At 45.6% G+C, this 19,301-nt stretch overlaps 1 protein-coding gene across 3 annotated transcripts in view; it reads left to right on the top strand.

The window, feature by feature from the left end:
- Trim2 (tripartite motif containing 2) overlaps nucleotides 1–19,301 on the top strand; it is a 72,535-nt gene that overhangs the window by 31,593 nt on the left and 21,641 nt on the right. For 2 of the 3 annotated variants that reach the window (XM_090356849.1, XM_090356847.1), the window contains exons 2-6: nucleotides 5,425–5,609; nucleotides 8,297–8,534; nucleotides 12,851–13,002; nucleotides 15,102–15,282; nucleotides 16,142–16,865. In XM_090356849.1, the coding sequence (XP_090212975.1) occupies nucleotides 5,476–5,609; nucleotides 8,297–8,534; nucleotides 12,851–13,002; nucleotides 15,102–15,282; nucleotides 16,142–16,865 (1,429 nt within the window). In that variant the 5' untranslated portion in view covers nucleotides 5,425–5,475. The remainder of the gene's footprint in view (nucleotides 1–5,424; nucleotides 5,610–8,296; nucleotides 8,535–12,850; nucleotides 13,003–15,101; nucleotides 15,283–16,141; nucleotides 16,866–19,301) is intronic. The other variant, XM_090356848.1, reaches the window with a different exon arrangement.

Below are 19,301 nucleotides of genomic sequence, written 5' to 3'. Positions count from 1 at the left end.
CTTAGGTAGCTGTAAGAGCTTCCCATTTCTTCTGTTCGTGAACATGTTGAAGATGTCATTGGAGTTGACCCTCTGGGTGATGGTGTGCGGTGGAGGTCAGCAATGTCCAGTGTCAGTCCATTGCAACCATGAGCTATGTTGTACTTGGTTAGTACAATTCATTAAAAACAAACAAAAACCCCCAAAGTTGACTACTAAGTACCGGGTGCTAGGACCACCCCAGTAAACAGACACACATCCCTGCCCTGCTGAACCAACCACTGCCTATATGGTATGACAGTGCATGGGACAGAAACACATTACACGGAATAAATACACGGTACTGCCATGTCAGATGATTCCTTAGTCAGTGGTGTTGTTGCTTTTTTTTTTGGCCAGTCATGGGGCTTGAACTCTGAGCCTTGGCACTGTCCCTGAGCTCTTCAGCTCAAGGCTAGCACTCTTTTACTTGAGCCACAGCACCATTTCCAGTTTCCTGTGGTTAATTGGAGATGAGTCTCACGGTCTTTAGTGTCTCGCCTTTGAACTGTGATCCTCCGATCTTAGCCTCCTAAGTAGCTAGGATTACAGGTCTGAGCCACCAGGCTCAGCTTCCTGTCCCTTTTTTTTGGTTGTTGGTCATGGGGCTTGAACTGGTCTTGGGGCTTGAACTCAGGACCTGTGCACTGTCCCTGTGCTCTATTGTTTGAGCCACAGCGCTACTTCTGGTTTTTTTCTGAGTAGTCTGTTGGAAATAAAAGTCCATGAGACTTTTCTGCCCAGGCTTCAAAGCATAATCCTCAGATCTCAGCCTCCTGAGCAGCTAGCATGATGGGTATGAGCCATCAGTGCCTGGCTTTTTATTATAGTATTAAACAGCAGCAAAAAACTCCTGACTAGGATATCATCTGAGAGACTCGTATCTCTACAATAAAGCCACAAAACTCCAGAAGTGATAGAATACCAGCCTTCAGAGGAAGAGCCATGAGGCTCCGAGTTCAAGCTCCCATTACCCAGACAGAAACAAAACAAAACAGAGCACACTAAACAAGCAGCAAAAAAAGGCTTTCTTCCTTCATTTCTCTGTAATTTCTGTTAGCCTTATTACCTGTGCGTTTGGAGACGCCATGTGCACTGGGGCAGGGTCTCCAGGCATCCCGAATTGAATCCTGCAGAAGGGCTCCCTCGTTAACCTGCACGGCTTCCTGTTGGCTCTGTGAGCAGAAAGCAGCTCTAGAGTTCACAGAAACCCCAGTGGAAAGAGCAGGTCAGCTGAGAATCTAGCTAAATATTTATTGCTTTTCTAGTTTAGGAAAGAAGAAGCAGGCAGCACTCAAGCTCTTTGGTTAAAGGCTGTGGCAGAGTTGGTGCCTGTTCCGGAGGGCATTTTCAGTGTGGGGGCAGGCTTCCTGCAGGGCTCAAGGGCACATTCAGTGCCTCTGCTCTGCTTAGCACATTGCTCCTCTAGGAACCCTGTACTGTTTCCTTGCTAGGGTAGGCAGTTGTATTTTGGGAAGCATTGGGGTGTCTTTTGGGGAGTTCTAAAAATCTCCATGACTTCAACAGGTCACTTGTGACAGATTTGTAATCACCTAGGATTTGAAATTAGTGTGCAGAGTAAGTGTAATTAATTTAACATCTGAATAAATACTAACAAAGACTTATTCTCATCTACTACAGTAATTACCGTAACCTTAGAATGAGATGCATTAAACTATAAAAATGTTGGCTTAAGAAATTTCATTTGACAACATGTATCGTTTGGGATACAATAAATGTTTTTCTTTGCCTTGAGTCTAAAATTCTAAGACTAAGGAAAAAAAAAGAGTAAAAATATAATATGAAATTTTTCTCTCTGGCTTTCTTCAATACATAGGCTCAGTATTTTCAAGGGTAATAAGAAAAAAATTCAGAATAAAGTTTTTTCCAGTAGATTTGAATTAACAACCATAATGTAATTTTATTATAATTTACATGTAAATTTATTTGTTTCTTTTTGCTGATGCTGAGTATTAAAACTAGGACCTCTCTAACCATCACTGTCAATTTAAACATTTTATATATTTATTTTTCAATCATTAAGAAGTTGTACAAAGAGATTTCAATGAAAGAATTCCTTTTTTTTTGTGCTTTGGGTCTATGCTACTTTTCTCTGTCATTCAGACTTTAATGCTGATAAAATAAGGACTCTATTATTTTTGTTGCGGGCACACACACACACACACACACACACACACACACCAGGGAAGAGTAGTGTTACACTTAAGACTAGGTATCATGGCATTTCCCCTATGGCAGAAAACTTGAAACCTGAGCCTTTTGATTCCCTGTTTTAGTAGATGACCTTGGGAAAGTCACTTAGACTTAGCTTAGGTTTCCTTATCTCTAAGAGACTGTTCTGAGGTCACAGGGATGTGGTCAGAAAGGAGACAGTGTGCCAGCATTGTCATCTCCTGAGAGATGAGCCACAGTGAATCAAAGGATGAATGTTTTTCTCTAGTTCTTTGGGGAGGCACTGTGTAGAAAGGCTAGCAGACAATGCTGGCTAATTAGAGACCCGGTGGTACTTTCCTTCTCAGTTTGACAATGATAGAGATTCTTGGACAGCAAGTGCCATTGCTTATATTCTTTCATGCCCTATCTAGAGAGTATGGGAAATGGGAATGCCATGTGTGTCACTAGAATCAAATAGCTAAGCACAGTTTTCTTAATATAAGCTGAAATACTTTTTTTTTTTTGGTGAAAAAAACCCCAACAACCTGTCATTAGTATTTGGAAAACAATATTTCCTTTGGAAAATGTATAACTGTTTGGTAATATAAACACAGGATATTTTCTCAGCTTCAAACACAGGTCCAGGTGAAGTGTCATTTATATACAAACCAAGCTTCCATGGTATGACTTTCTTAGAACACAAACTTTGGGCAGAGAGGAGGGCTGGTTTGGGAAATGCAAAGTCTAGCAGTTTGAAGGAGGGTAGGCCTGTGTTTATGTTCTAACTTCTGGATTGAGCCTATGAGGGGGTGTGTTTATGTATATGTTTGGTTTTTGCTTTCATTTTATCCACAGAATGAGAAAAATAATATTAATTTTTACTAAAAATCATACTGAAGGTTAACTTTTTTGTGGTTGTTACTACGATTAAAAATATTTTCATTGGGAGTCACAGAGGCTTCAGATGTGATAACAAAGATTTAGAAAATTAAATAGAGTTTAGTTCCTCCTTGGGGTAGAAACCAGGGAGTTGATAAGTGGAGCTGTGTTTTACATTAAACTCTCCCTCCTTTATGATCTCCTTGGCTTTCAGCTTCCTTCCCTGTTGTCTTCTAATTTCTTCTTTTCTGGCATGATCCTTAATATTTTCCCAGACCTTCAAATATACACACCAATATACTCTTTCTCTCTTTCCTTCCATCTTCGTCTTCCCTCCCTCCTCCCTCCTTTTTCCTTCCTCTCCCTCTCTCCCTTCGTCCCTTTCTTCCTTTTCTATTTCTGGGGCTTGAACTCAGGGCCTGGGAGCTGTCCATGAACTTTGTTGATCTAGGCTAGTGCTCTACCACTTGTGCTTGACCCACAGTTCCAGCTTAATTGCAGATAAGTCTTACAGACTTTCCTGCCCATCTGGCCTTGAATTGTGATTCTCAGATCTCAGCCTCCTGAGTGGCTAAGATTACAAGACAGCCCCCAGTGCCAGGCTTCCAATAGACTTGTTGTTCTTATCATTGTGAAGCTTGAACTCAGGCCTTGGGCACTGTCCCTGAGCTCTTTTGCTCATGGAGGGATGGGGGAGGGGGGGCTTTTGTGCCAGGGCTGGATTCAAACCGCTATCTTCAGATCTCAGTCTCCTGAGTAGTTAAGATTACAGGCATAAGCCACAAGTGCCTGGCCAATAGATACTTCTTTAAAACTGCAAAGACTACTTGTAGCCTTGGTCCCCAGTTCACGGCAGATAGGTTTTCCTTTCAAATCTACGAAAACCTTTGAGTTCTGAAGAAAACACTGAATTACATGTGAAACGTTAAATTAAAAATATCTGACAATGGGGGCCAGGAGTTTGGCCTAGCGGTAGAGTGCTTGCCTAGCATGCACAAAGGCCAGGGTTTGATTCCTCGGTACCACATACATAGAAAAAAGCCAGAAGTGGTGCTGAGGCTCAAGGGGTAGAGCTCTAGCTTTGAGAAAACCCAAGGCCAGTGCTCAGGCCCTGAGCTCAAGCCCAGGACTGGCAAAAAATAAATAAATAAATAAATAAATCTGACAATGACTGTCCTGAATAATAGTATATAAGTAGAGAAAGGCCTTTTTTTCTACTCTCAGGCTAGGGGCCTGAGAACTGTGAATTAAAAAAAGCACAAATTAACAGGAGAAAAAGGCATGTAGATTTTATTGATGTTAATGTTTTTATACATGCCCAAGAACTTCATAGAAAGGAAATGAAAACCCAAAGAGATGATTAGACTTGGGAGTTTATATACCATTTTAATAATGAGAGATAAATAATTCTGGAGAGCAATTAGACAAAGTAAATGGAAATTTCCTTTGTGATATAAAAGTTGCTCATGTATGGCATTTCATACCTATGGTTCCAGCCTTGGAAGGGAAGAAGGAAAATGGTTGTTGGAGATCAGCCGAGCAAAAAGAGGAATTTCTGTCTAGAAACAAGGGCCTGTGGGGATGGCTCAAGTAGTGAAGCATTTGGCTAGCAAGTTCAAGGTCCTGAGTTCAAACCCTAATAAAAATTTAAATGAGGGGCCGGGAGTTTGGCCTAGTGGTTAAAGTGCTTGCCTAGCATGCACGAAGACCCGGGTTCAATTCCTTGGTACCACATACATAGAAAAAAGCCAGAAGTGGTGCTGAGGCTCAAGGGGTAGAGCTCTAGCCTTGAGAAAGTCCAAGGACAGTGCTCAGGCCCTGAGCTCAAGCCCAGGACTGGCAAAAAAAAAAAAAAATTTAAATGAACAAACAAAGTGATAAATGGAATGTACGGTCATATTAAGGAAAAAAGGGGACAGAAGGCTACTTGTGTGTCTGCCATTTCTAAGCAACCTTCAGTTCACAGTAATCCTGGGCATTAGGGTATTTAGGGCACGTAATCTGGTCCTTTCAAGTACAAACCTTGGGAGAATATGGAATTCAATAGAAATATAAAAGGCAAATAAGTAGTAGGAACAGATACACCTATGTAATTATGGAGCCCTCAGCTCCACTTGGCCTGGAAACTCAGCTAGCACACATCTTGCTGTAACACACCCTTTCTGATCTGTTGTTGGGTGGCCCACACACAGCAGGCAGTTCACCGTATTCCCTCCACAGCACTAAGGGCTGGTCCTGCTGAGATCCTGGATGTGGAGTCCCTGTATTTGTGACAAGATACCTGGAGGAAAAGAGCCTGTGGTTGATTTGCCTGATGCTCACGTTTGCTTTTTTGGCTTTTCCCTGGGACAGCAGCAGCGTGCAGGGTCGAGGACGGCCGGCCCCCCATGTCAGTGGTCTAGGATGGCCAGTGAGGGCACCAGCATCCCCAGTCCTGTGGTGCGCCAGATTGACAAGCAGTTTCTGATCTGCAGTATATGCCTGGAACGGTACAAGAATCCCAAAGTCCTCCCCTGTCTGCATACTTTCTGCGAGAGGTAAGCATCTTGGGTGCTGCGGGCAGGGCTTTCCTGGACTGACTTCTTGCTGTCTGGTCAGGGCTCTTTCCCAGGATTCTACCATTACCCTTGGGAGACAATGCATCTCTGTGCTGCTGACAGACATCTGGGAGCCCAGTCATGGGTCGCCAACAGCTTACCTCATTGTAAACAATTGGAAGAAAGCAAACCAGTAACGACTGGCCCAGGAGCATTGCCTAAGTATTTTTCAGATTAAAGAACTTTAATTTTCCCTTTGTTCTTTGTGGAGCAGTGTTTTGTTCTCCATCTTTCTTCCTCACAGAGGATCTTTCAAAAGGGTCAGTTACAAGTCTGTCATTTCTTTTCTTGAAACGGATCAGGTAAAATAGTTGCGTCCGTTAGGAGTTATCTCAAAGGACAGTACTTCTTCCTAAAAATTCTAAGATGCAGAGTAATGCCACTTTGAGATACTATGATGTTTTAGATGAAGAAAAAAACCTAAAAACATATTATTTACAAGGTAGTTATAAATTACCTAAGTGATTTGCATATGTGAAAATTCACTTCTTTATCCTTCTTGAGGGCATTTTTTGGAAAAGGGCATTAATCATCAAAATATAATTTTACTCTATCATTTAACTTACCATTTAAAATTAGGCACCAAAAGTTGGCTATACTTAGTTTATCTGTATTCTAATTTAACTATTTAATTTTTTTCTGGTTGGTTGTGGTGCTTGAACAGAGGGCCTAGGTGCTATCCCTGAACTTCTGTGTTCAAGATTAGGCCTCCACCACTTGAGCCACAGCTCCATTTCCAACTTTCTGGTGGTTAATTTGAAAATAAGAGTTTCATGGACTTTGCTCTTCTTGGCTGGCTTGCAACAGTGATCCTCAGCTCTTAGCCTCCTGAGTAGCTAGCATTGCAGACATGAGCCACTAGCACATGGCTGGTATTTATAATTTTAAGATTATTGTTTTGAATTATTTAAAATGATGAAGTTTTTCTTTAAAAATGTGGTAGTTGTATAGCATTTTGTTAAATATCTTTTTCTATTATATGTATATTAAATTAATTTTGTGCTGATCCTGGGACTTGAACTCAAAGACTAGGTGCTATACTGGAGCTTTTGTGCTCAAAGATAATGTTCTGCTATTTGAGCCACAATTGCAGGATTTTTGGTAGTTAACTGGAGGTAAGAGTCTTTGGATTTTTTTTGGTAAGGATGGCTGAGAACTGTGATACTCAGCTCTCAGTCTCTTGAGTAGTTAGGATTACAGAAGTAAGCCATTGGCACACAGCTCTATTATTATTAATTTAATACTTCATATTGTGGAACAAGAAATCAGTATTTCCAATGGCTTCTAGTGTGTGTCAGTTACATTTATTCCATCAAACTTCATAGATGTTTGTTACATGCTTGGTGATATTTTTTTTGAGTTGGCTTGCACTGGAGGATCTCAAATGCTAAAGAATAACCACATCTTTGATGGTGTTGCTGGGTGGAGAGAGAAAGTAGATTTGTCACTAATAATTGTGGGTTTTTTATGTGCTTGGGATTGTTATTGTGTATGTGTAGTTTTTTCTTTAGTGATGGGGTGTGTAATACACCATGCTTTCTATTTTATTCATTTTATGCACTGACTTAAGTGCTTTGCAGTGCATTTTCCAAAATAATTAAGTAGAGTATGCAATTTCTTTCCATACCACTTAGTGGATGTGGCTTACACATGACTGCCAGTGGATTGTTCTAGCGTTCTGTATTCCCATGGTTAGGTCGTGACTCCCTTAGCTGGCACAGCCTGCCTAGCATGCTCCATGCTGAGTGCCCCTAGATTGGAGCTTGTCAGCGCAGTTCCATTCCCGTGTTCAGGGCCTGCTCAGTACACCTTGGGAGTCCTCGTTTCTTACTCTGACAGGTGAGCACCAACATTTGTGAACTGCCCTGGATCCGGCCCAAGCCACTTGTGTCCACCTAATTGTTAGTGCTCGGGATTTGGATTCCCAGTATGGAACGGTACGTGTTAGACTTGTACCAACGAGGCCCTGAGTATGGCCTGGTGGTAGAGTGCTTGCCTACCAGACATGAAGCCCTGGATTAGATTTCTCTGTACCACATATACAGAAAAGGCCGGAAGTGTTGCCGTGTGGCTCCAGTGGTAGAGCGCTAGCCTTGAAAGGAGCCCAAGGACAGTGCCCAGGCCCAAGCCCCAGGACTGGCAAAAAAAAAAGAAGAAGAATTGTACTAACAATGTGCATGATGGAGTGATTTCTTTAGAAGTCCCTGGATCACTTTCCTTAGAATGGAAAGATTTCATTTCTGTAGAGTTAGAACCTCATAGCATTCTCCTCCTCATGACGTTAGTACCTTTGCCAGCCTACCTGGAGCCATCTTCACAATTGTTTCCCAGTTGTCTTCCACAACACTGTCATAAAGACAAACCAAGAGGACTGGGTGTAGTGGCTTAGGCAGCAGTTACTCAGGAAGACGAGATAGGGAGATCATAGGTCTTAAGACCAGCTCAGGCCAAAATTTAGTAAGACTCTTGCCTCAAAAAGTAAGTGGACAGGGCCAGTGTGAAGACAGTTAGTTCATGTCCCCAGTAAAAAACAGCAGGAAGGAAGAAGGATTCTGCAAACTAGCCACGAAGTCACTTGGGGGCTTGGCTGTCACTCTGTGCTGAGTGTCCCCTCTGCTCTACCACAGGTGCCTGCAGAACTACATTCCCGCCCACAGCTTGACCCTCTCGTGCCCCGTGTGCCGCCAGACCTCCATCCTGCCCGAGAAAGGGGTGGCTGCCCTCCAGAACAACTTCTTCATCACAAACCTCATGGACGTGCTGCAGCGGACGCCAGGCAGCAACGTTGAGGAGTCCTCCATCCTGGAGACCGTCACTGCTGTGGCTGCAGGAAAGCCTCTCTCTTGTCCAAACCACGATGGCAATGTAAGTGACACAGGCAGACATGACCCAGGAACTTGGTGGCTGTGACCTGCGGTGGGCTTTGGGTGTATCTGAGATTTACTGATTAAAACAGGCCACCCAAGGGTGGCTTCTTTTGTTCCTAATACTTCGTCTGCTCATTTTCTCTGGCCTGAGTTACATAAATAACAGAACCCGGCCTCATTGTGTCTACCAAGCATGTATTGTTGGCGTCCTCAGGAGAGAGAGTCAGTCGTAGGCAGGCCTTGATCCTCATGAATGTCTGACTTAGGACCCCAATCCTCAGATCTCAGCCTCCTGAGTAGCAGGATTAAAGACATGAGCCATCGTTGCCTGGCTTGGTTTGACGTTCCGGATGGCCATCCCTCACGTAGGCTCTGGATGAATGGCTCAGGCTGCTTTCAGCTCTCATGTTGGGTAGTAGCTCAAAGACATCTCTGTTGGATATAAGAGTCCCCTTCCCCCTTTAGTAAGGGGTTGGGAACGCTCAGCCACCACATTGTATAAGACCTGTGAAATCATTTGGTGCATCGTTCTTCTCAATGACTCTTGTCAGTTTCCTGCCAAAAGGATTCTATTAAATTAGTGTTGTCTGAGTGACTCTTGGTGAAATAAAAGTTCCCCTCTGCAGACCCATCTTACCAGAGAAGTAAGTTTTCACAGTATCAGGAAATCTACTGTAGACCTGATTTAAATTTGGGAATGTGAAGGGATGAAAGCAAAGTCTGTGATTACTGTCTGAAAGGCAAATTAGGAAAGAATTCCTAAGGTCTATTTCTAAGCATAGCTCACCAACAGAGAGAGACCTTTGGCTAGCTGAGAGCTGGAAAATCTACCAGAGATTGTTAACTGCAGCCAAGTTTAAAGAGTTCTTTAGGTTAAAATTCCCCCTAGGGTTGGGAGCGTGACTCAAGTGATCGGGCTCCCTGCCTACCAAGCCAACAGTCCTCAGTTCAAATCCAAGTACCACCAAACCCACCCCTCTCCCCAGTGGAATGCATCATGTCACACTAAAGACTAAAGCTATCTAAAGAGGTTGGAAGTATGTTTTGAGCACTTCATGTTCAGTCATTATGGTTCTTTGGAATCATAAAATTTATGAACCAGCAAGGAGCCTGGGAAAATTGGCAGCAAGTATATTAAATCCTTCTGTTGTTTGCGCTTACATCAGTTTAGGAGTTCTCGCTGCTGCTTTGGAACAGGGGTCCTCATTGCGTAGTCAAGACAAATGCATGTAATATTGCAGATAAATTGCTGCAGTTAATTACCACAGGCAAATCTTTAAAGACAAGTCAAGCATCTGAAAGTTAATAAAATCGGATAATTAACAGCAAAGCAGGGTGCTGCGGTTCTAATGGGCGGATGCCGATTAACACAGTGGATGACCAAGCTTATCTGCTCTAAGTGCTGTGACACAATGTCTTCTCCTTACATTGCTAACGATGGCCTGTGATTTATGAAATTCTTTTTATTTATTTTTTTTTTTTGGTCAGCCACAGGGCTTGAACTCAGGACCTTGGATACGATCCTTGAGCTCTTTTGCTCAAGGCTAGCACTCTTATCACCTTGAGCCACAGAACCACTTCCAGTTTTCTGGTGGTTAATTGGAGATAAGAATCCTGCCCGGGCTGGCTTTGAACCTTGATCCTCACATCTCAGCTTCCTGACTAGGTGTGGGCCAGTAGCACTCAGCTTGATCTGTGAGATTCATGGCACATAAAGCTAACACTCCAGCCCATGCTTTATGATCCTAGGTATATAAATAAATGATCAGGAAGTCCCATGACCGCTCAGTTGGGCACTTATTAAGTAGGATGTCAAGATATGCCTGAGGACAATGTCCTTATCTCTCTTGAGGGAGGAAGGGATTGGATGAGCTCTGTAGGGCACTCACCCTTCCCATGCATTAGCCTTCCTCTCAAGCCAGCTGTCAGAACCCAGCAGGGCAATTGAGAATGACCAGCTGTTTTCACTTAAACCTGACCGCACCGCCTTGTGTGTCAAGATGCACTTAGGACAGTGGACCATTCACATATTATATGTGTTTTTAAGGTAAAACACATATAATATCAAATCCAACATCTCATCTACCTACAAGTATACACTTAGTGGTTCATAAAGTGGTGCAGACATCACAGTCTCATTCCAGAACATTTTCATCTGAAATTCTATGTATTCCTTTGATTTACTGTTTTCCCTCTTCAAACTGTGATGCCTCATGAAATCTAAGACTGTCTTGCAGATAGTTTGAAGGACTTTTTTTGTATGTCAGTCCTGGGGCTTGACCTCAGGGCCTGAGCACTGTCCTTGGGCTTTTTCCTCAAAGCTAACACTCTGCCACTTGAGTCACACTACTACTTCTGGCTTTGTCCTATGTATGTGGTACTGAGGAATTATACCTGGGTCTTTGTGCATGCTAAGCAAGCACTCTACCACTAGGCCAAACTCCTGGCTCAGTTTGAAGGACTTTTATCTGAATATGGTTCACTGAGTTTTGGAAGGTGCTAGCACCTGCTACCAGAACCCTGGCTAGGTGTTGAATACCTACTATATATAGACATTGCCTACTCTGTGACTGGGCCAGATTCATACTCAAGGATTTAACACCTTATGTTTCATAAATGGGATCTAAATAAAGTGCTTGGTGGGTGCATTCACCCAGAAAAAAATCCATCCAGCTGTGTTAGGATTTATGCCCCATTCAGCATATGCACTGTGTTTCCAAGATAAAAATTCTTCCCTAAAAGTACTATGGGCCAGGTGCTAGTAGCTCACAGGAATCCTGCAATTCAGGAAGCTGAGATCTGAGAATTGAAGTGCACAAACCAGACCAGGAAGGTTATCTCTGTTATCTCCAAAAACGCTGGAAATAGAGCTGTAGCTGGGGCACTAGCCTTGAGCATAAAACAGGAATAGCACCCAAGCCCTAAATTGAAGCCCCATGACTAACACACACACACACATACACACCCACGAGTACTTTGGAAATTGATTATCCCAGCTGAAAGAATAGGGGAGTAATGGGTAATGTTCAGACTTTATGCTATCTCGTTACCAAGTATCTATCGCTGTCAGGATAAGGTCTATTTTCAGGCAATTGATGATGTCATTGTCATTACAGTGATGTCATTGTCATTACCACAAGAGCTATTAAAACATATCCAGAGTCAGTGCCAGGCATTATGGAGTTTTCACAGCAGCCTAAAATAGGTTCCTGTTATCCTCGTGATTTGACAGAGGTGGAGTTGAGATACTTACTCTGAGGTTCAGCCATTGGCCCGAGGTCATTCAGCTCAGTAACAGGAGTAACTGGAGTAAAAACTGCCCAATGCAGCTCTCCCAGGAGCTGAACAGCGAGCAATTTCCCAAACAAGTTCCCTCCATCCTTGTAGGTCCTCTTTGTCTCCTTCACTTTCATTCTCTCCAAAAAGGAAGGAATGGGAAGCAATATGAAAACCCGGCTGGCATCTGTGAGGCCGACACGTCAGAGATTCACAGAAACAGAAAACAAGGCCTTGTTCCTCATAAAAGTTTTGCTTTGCAAATCCATCTTCCATAAGTTACATTATTCATGTTAACAGTTGAATGAACTTTTTGATACATTAAGTACTTAAAATATTGGTGTTCCAATTTGTTTTTGTTCCAGTACTGGGTCTTGAACCTAGGGCCTGGGCACTGTTCCCTATCTTTTTCTTTGAAGGTTAGTGCTCTACCACTAGCCACTAGTAGTTCTGACTTTTGGGTGGATAACTAGAGATGAGAATCTCACGGATTTTTCTGCCCAGGCTAGCTTTTTGATCCTCAAATCTTAGCTTCCTGAGTGGCTAGGATTGCAGGGGTGAATCACAGGCTGTGTTCAGTTGTTAGTATGGCAAACATGGGTTGTGTTTCAGTTTTCAGTCCAGGACTGGGGCATCTCAGTGGCAGAGCACTTGCCTGCTGTGTGCTCAGCTTAAGCTCTGGCTTAGATTCACCAGCAGCGGCTTCCTCTGCATCTTTGGTAATTTATGAAGATTGTAAAGAAGTCCGAAGATAGAAGCATTGGAGAAGCATAGGAGCCTTACGCAGTTTCACCTCAGAGTAGCCACCAAAATAGTGTTTTTTGTGGCCATCACAGTAGCTTGGGAGTTGGGCCCACCGTTGCTTGAGATGTGTCACCTCAAAGTTTATTCTTCCATTTCTGCTTTTAAGTGAGACACATTCCAGCCTTCTGGAGTGGGCCATGGCACTGAAGGGAGAGGAAGCAAGGACCGTGCTTCCTGAAGAACACGCACTCAAACTGTGTTCCTAAACCTGGCTGCGCTCTGTGTTACTCACAGGTCATGGAGTTTTACTGCCAGTCCTGCGAGACAGCCATGTGTCGGGAGTGCACGGAGGGGGAGCACGCCGAACACCCCACTGTGCCTCTCAAGGACGTGGTGGAGCAGCACAAGGCCTCCCTTCAGGTCCAGCTGGATGCTGTCAACAAAAGGTGCGACTCCCCCCGCCCAGCTCCCAGCCTGCCCCTGGGCCCTGTGCTTGAGAGCCGTGGCCGCTGTCCCTGTCTCCTGTTCTGTGGTGGGGTCATGGTACCCTCCAGGTGTATGACCATACATTCCTCTCTGATCATGGCTCAGTAGTCATGAAGCAATGAAGCTTTCCTAGCCTTCCCAAGATTCCAGCAGCCTATGTTCTAAGGCCACTGTGGAACCTGTTAGCTTACTCTGTGTGTGTGTGTGTGTGTGTGTGCGTGTGCGCTGGGGCTGGGGCTTGAACTCAGGGCCTGAGCTTTCTTGATCAAAGCCAGTGCATTTCTTCTGTTGTTGTTGTTGGTTGTGGGGCTTGAACTCATAGGCTGGGTGCAGTCCCTGAGCCTCTTTGTGCTCAAGGCTAGCATTCTGTCACTTGAGCCACAGCACCACTTCTGATTTATTTATTTATTTTTTTTGTCGGTGGTTGGGCTTGAACTCTGAGACTGGACACTCTTCCTGAGCTCTTCAGCTCAAGGCTACTGCCCTACCCCTTGAGCCACAGTGTCACTTACCACTTCTGATTTTTTTTAAATATATTTTTTATTGTAATTAATAGAAGGGTTATATGCTATTTGCCAGATAAATGGTGCATTGATTCCCATACATTGATACCCTTTCACATGTCTTGGTCCCCATTTCCCTTCCCCCTCCCCCACCCCTCATCTTGTTTTCCCCCGTTCCCTATCCAATTTCAGATAACCAAATACAAATATATCCGATATATCAGGTAACAAAGTGAGATAGTGTAACAATATGAGATAACCAAGGGACCACTTCTGATTTTTGAGTGGTTAATTGGGGTAAAAGTCTCATGGAGTCTTTTCTGCCCAAGCTGGCTTCAAGCCTCAATCCTTACCTCCTCCTGAGTAGCTAGGATTACAGGAGTGAGCCATGAATGCCTGGTAGGGCGCGCTCTCTCTCTCTCTCTCTCTCTCTCTCTCTCTCTCTCTCTCTCTCTCTCTCTCTCTCTCTCTCTCCCTCTCTCCCTCTCTCTCCCTCCCTGCGTCACCCTCCCCCCCTTCTATCCAGTTTTGAGGCTTAACCTCAGGGCCTGAGCACTGTCCTTGGGCTTTCTCAAGGCCAGAGCTCTATCACTTGAGCCACAGCACCACTTCTGGCTTTTTTCTATGCATGTGGTACTGAGGAATTGAACCCAAGTCTTCGTGCATGCTAGGCAAGCACTCTGCCACTAGGCTAAACTCGCAGTCCCAGTGCTCTGCCATTTTAAGCCACAGCTTTATTTCTGACTTGGTGCTTATTAATTGAAGATAAGAGTCTCAAGGACTTTTCTGCCTGGGATGGCTGTAAACCATGATCCTCACCTCAGATCTCAGCCTGAGATCTGAGTGGCATGAGCGACTCAGGCTCCATTTAAGTGTTCTTCACACACCTACACGACCATCGCGGCAGTGGTGACTGGCTGTAGAGTCCTTCCTGCACAGTGCTACCGTGTAGTGATTGTTCAGTGCTTCTTGTGTTTTCCTGCTTCCAGTTTCTCTCTTAAGCATGGACATAAAGGAAGAGAGTAGCCATGTTGTTCGTAAGAAAGACTGAAGGGAGGGAAAAGCGGACGAAATAGTAAATCTTTTATTGTTCTATACTAAATAATTCTATACTAAGTAAAAGAGCTGGCACTCTTACAAGAAGTTCCCACGAAACTGAGTTACATGTAGTCAGAAAGAAGATATAGTTGTGTCTTTAGAATGGTGGTTGTGCACCACGGGGGATGTTTGACAATGCCTATACACATTTTTTGATGTCACAACTAGGGATGGGGAGGCCCTAATGGCATTAGAAAGGCCAGGGTCCAGTTAAACACCCCACAGTGCCACAATTACCTGGCTCTAATGGCTTTTCAGAGAGCCTCAAGTCTGTGTACCATCGGTGATTACAGGTAAGTGATTGAAGGTAGATTGAAATCCATGGTCTCATTCATTCCCTTTTTAGAGATGAATTAAGCATTGATGTATTTAGTGTTTGGGCAACGCAGAACATTGGATAGACTTTGGAATAGCACCCGTTGGATGTTAAGTGATGGTCTTGAACAATTCTCCCTTAGGCTCCCTGAAATAGATTCTGCTCTTCAGTTCATCTCTGAAATCATCCATCAGTTGACCAACCAAAAGGCCAGCATCGTGGACGACATCCACTCCACCTTCGATGAGCTGCAGAAGACGCTGAACGTGCGCAAGAGTGTGCTGCTCATGGAGCTGGAGGTCAACTATGGCCTCAAACACAAAGTAAGGCTCTTCTTCCTGGATGCTCTGAACGAGACAAGGCGGCAGGAGGGCTTCACAGCACGGGCTTATTGCATCCTAGCAGCATCCAAGAGCTGGGTCCTTGTGTCACTGTGAGATGGTAAACTCATTTTCATAGAGTGGAATCATTTGCTTTTCCCTCCCTCTCCTATTTTTATGAACACTGTGATTCTGGGACCTTAAGTGTCGATTTATTCTTTGATGATAGGCAGGGTTTAGGGTTCAGCTGGATTGTTTTCCTTCCGTAATTACAATGTGGGATGGTCTCCTAATTGCTCTCACCCACACTAACCTGTTAGTCAACTTCAAAGCAAACTCTGAGAGCAGTCTTTGTTCATTCAGCTCTGCTTCTCTGCTCACAAAACCACAGATGAAAGCTTCCTCCGGTATTCAGGTGGAGACTGTGCATTTTGGTTTGGTTTCTGGTACTTGGGTGTTGTCTGGGGTGGGAGATAGGAGAGGAGTTCCGAATATCCCCATAGTTAGGGAAGGTCCTTTAACAATGTGACAAACTTGTGTCAGGCCTGACAGATGGATAGCTTCTGTGTGTCCCAAGGTGAGCACATGCCCCCAAGAACTACACACATGGGTGGTAAAGTGTGGGGGGGAGAGGGAGAGGCGGGGCAGGGTGTGTGTGTGAGGAAGCCAGGGAGAGGCTGAAGACAAATCCTGGGAAGGTATCGGGAGTGCGGTTTTTGCTTCAGGATTGGGTTCAGTGGGTTAAATGCAATGACATTTGTGTGGGTGGGGATAGCCCCAGCCCCAGGCGGGAGGGAGGAGGGCGCAGGCAGGCAGGGCGGAGCAGCCCCGGTGTCCACTCCCCTCCTCCCGCTCCCCACAGGTGCTCCAGTCGCAGCTGGACACGCTGCTGCAGGGACAGGAGAGCATCAAGAGCTGCAGCAACTTCACGGCGCAGGCCCTGAACCACGGCACGGAGACGGAGGTGCTGCTGGTGAAGAAGCAGATGAGCGAGAAGCTGACGGAGCTGGCCGACCAGGACTTCCCCTTGCACCCGCGGGAGAACGACCAGCTGGACTTCCTGGTGGAGACCGAGGGGCTGAAGAAGTCCATCCACAACCTGGGCACCATCCTCACCACCAACGCCGTGGCCTCGGAGACGGTGGCCACGGGCGAGGGGCTGCGGCAGACGGTCATCGGCCAGCCCATGTCGGTGACCATCACCACGAAGGACAAGGACGGCGAGCTGTGCAAGACCGGCAACGCCTACCTCACGGCCGAGCTCAGCACCCCCGACGGCAGCGTGGCGGACGGCGAGATCCTGGACAACAAGAACGGCACCTACGAGTTCCTGTACACCGTGCAGAAGGAGGGCGACTTCACCCTGTCCCTGCGCCTCTACGACCAGCACATCCGCGGCAGCCCCTTCAAGCTCAAGGTCATCCGGTCGGCCGACGTGTCCCCCACCACCGAGGGCGTGAAGCGCCGGGTCAAGTCCCCGGGCAGCGGCCACGTCAAGCAGAAGGCGGTGAAGCGGCCGGCCAGCATGTACAGCACCGGGAAGCGGAAAGAGAACCCCATCGAGGACGACCTGATCTTCCGCGTGGGTGAGCAGGGCCTCCGTGGTGGGTGACCCCCCTCCCCACACACACAAGCACTAACTGGGGGGGGATAGGTGTCTGTGCCAGTCCTGCACTTCCTCCTGAAAGGGGCAAAGCCTTGGGTAGGTTTACTAAGCCGCCCTAGGCAGGCTCCTTCTCTCCTCGGGCAGCACGGCTAGAGTCAACTCACTGCAGAAAATGAGAAATTGAAAATAAACCCAGAAAGATGACATCAAACAGACAACCACAGAAAAGCAAGCCCAGCACTGTGAGCTGGGGCTCTAGAGCACTTCTGCAGACTCACAGGCTCACTGTCCCAGACACCTGGTATTTTGTTTGGTGCCTTACTGGGACTAGAACTCAGGGCCTGGGTGCTGTCTGTGCGTTAGTGCTCTCACTCAAGGCTGATGTCTTCCTACAGGAGCCACAGCTCTAAGTCAGGCTTTTTGGGGGCTCACTGGAGATAAGAATCAGATGTACTTTTCTTTCCAGGCTGGCTTTGAACTGAGATCCCCAAATCTGAGCCTCCTGAGTAGCTAGGATTATACGTGTGAGCAATTGGCTGTGTTTCTATAAAATCTGCCGGCTCTGGCTGTGACTGGGTCCCGGGGGCTGCAATTGGGCTTCTCTATCCCATTGACACCCTCAACGTTAGAAGGGGGTGGGCATTGGCACACTGGAAGCTGTGGAACCACAGAAGTTGTGTGCAGCTGGAGTAGAGCCGGGTAAAATGGAGGGAAGGTGGAGAGGGAGACGGGGCTGGGGCGGGGTTGGGAATGAAGCCAGTGAAGTGCCAGTGAGCCAAGGAACTTGGGAATGTAAATAGCCCTTCCCTCCTGATTTACACTGCCTCTAGTTTATTTAATTGTTTACTTCTCTGTAGGATGCACACTCTATGAAAAAGGCAAAGGGCTTAATCATTCTTAAGAGTAACTAGAAGTCTGCATTTTACTGGGTTTCCACAAGTATCCCCAGTCTTTTACGCTGTTCTGTCTAGAGGACTTATCTAAAAAGGGTATTCTACAGATAACAACTGACACGTCCAAACAAGCAGTCCTGTAGTTCAGAAAAACTGGGGGAACCTACTAAATAAAGAACTATTCTGACTACGGAACTTGTCAGTACCTTTCGAATCTCCTGGTGTCCACTGTGAATCTTGGAGGCAGGGAGGGCTGGCAGCAGCACTGGCAAAACTGTTCTCAACATGGAACTTTCCCCATGGAGCGTCTCTGGAACATTCGTGGGCAGAGATGCTGCACGTTAGTACTTGAGGCTAAGTCTTGGTAAAGACTGTGGCATGGCACCTAACGTGCTCATCCAGCAAGGCCGTCATACCTTGCATGACCATCGGTATGACAGGGGATGTAGAGAACAGCTAGGGCGGATGCAGAGTTGGAAGCCTTCCCGGTCTGCCATTCCGGTTCCTCCACTTGCCTGAGCCTTGGGCAGATCGCTCAGCCCTCCTGGACTTCATGTCTCACGTTCATAAAATGAAAATGCAGAAACACCGGCTTCTCAGTTCCAAGAACGAGAACAGCTCTGCGCTCCAGCTTCCTGCCCGACACACACAGGAGAAGTTCAGTGAGAGCTGCTGCTGTGGTTTTTGCATGTGGAATTGTTGAGGTTATAGGCTCTCTCCGTACTACTTGTGTCTTTTCAAGTTACAAGCTTTTTATTTCCCTTTCTTTTATTATTTTGTTGACTAAAACTTCCAGTACAAGCTTCCAGATATCCTTTCCTTGTTCCTGATATACAAAGAACATGTTCAATTTTATCACTAAATATGTAGAATTGATGGTAGCTCCATATGTTTTTTTCCCTTCCTTCCTTCCTTCCCTCCCTCCTTCCTTCCTTCCTTCCTTCCTTCCTTCCTTCCTTCCTTCCTTCCTTCCTTCTTTCCCCTCTCTCTCTCTCTCTCAAAATGCATCCCTATGGATGTAACACAGTGTTAGGAACACATTGATTTCCCATTAAAATCCCACCTCTTGCTTGCAGCCAAATATTAGGGGGAAAAGGATAAATAGAAAAGACCAGCACTCCTGAAGGCTGTACCTTGAGCCATGAATGGACACTGAGTTGTGAATGGCTCCCATCTGAAACTGGACAGATCTGAGTCTGAATCCTGGTGTGTGTGTGTGTGTGTGTGTGTGTGTGTGTGTGTGTGTGTGTGTGTGTGTGTGAGAGAGAGAGAGAGAGAGAGAGAGAGAGAGAGAGAGAGAGAGGAGGAAAGAAAGGAGAGGGGGAGGGAAGGAAAGGAGGGAGGGAAGAGGGAGGGAGAAAAGGAATTAGGATCTTTGCAGAAGAATTAGGAATCTGATTTTTCAGGCTCCAGTGAGAGCCACACACTCTGAAATTGGTCATGATGTGGGTTGAAACAAGGCATTGAGTCCCATCTTGTAGCTGAAAGACTTTTGGAGATTTCTGCTTTCTAGAGATCTGGGG

This window comes from Megascapheus bottae, chromosome 23 (genome assembly GCF_031878675.1).
Source record: "Megascapheus bottae isolate mThoBot1 chromosome 23, mThoBot2.hap1, whole genome shotgun sequence".
Lineage (NCBI taxonomy): Eukaryota > Metazoa > Chordata > Mammalia > Rodentia > Geomyidae > Megascapheus > Megascapheus bottae.
This window is presented reverse-complemented; position numbering and strand designations above follow the sequence as displayed.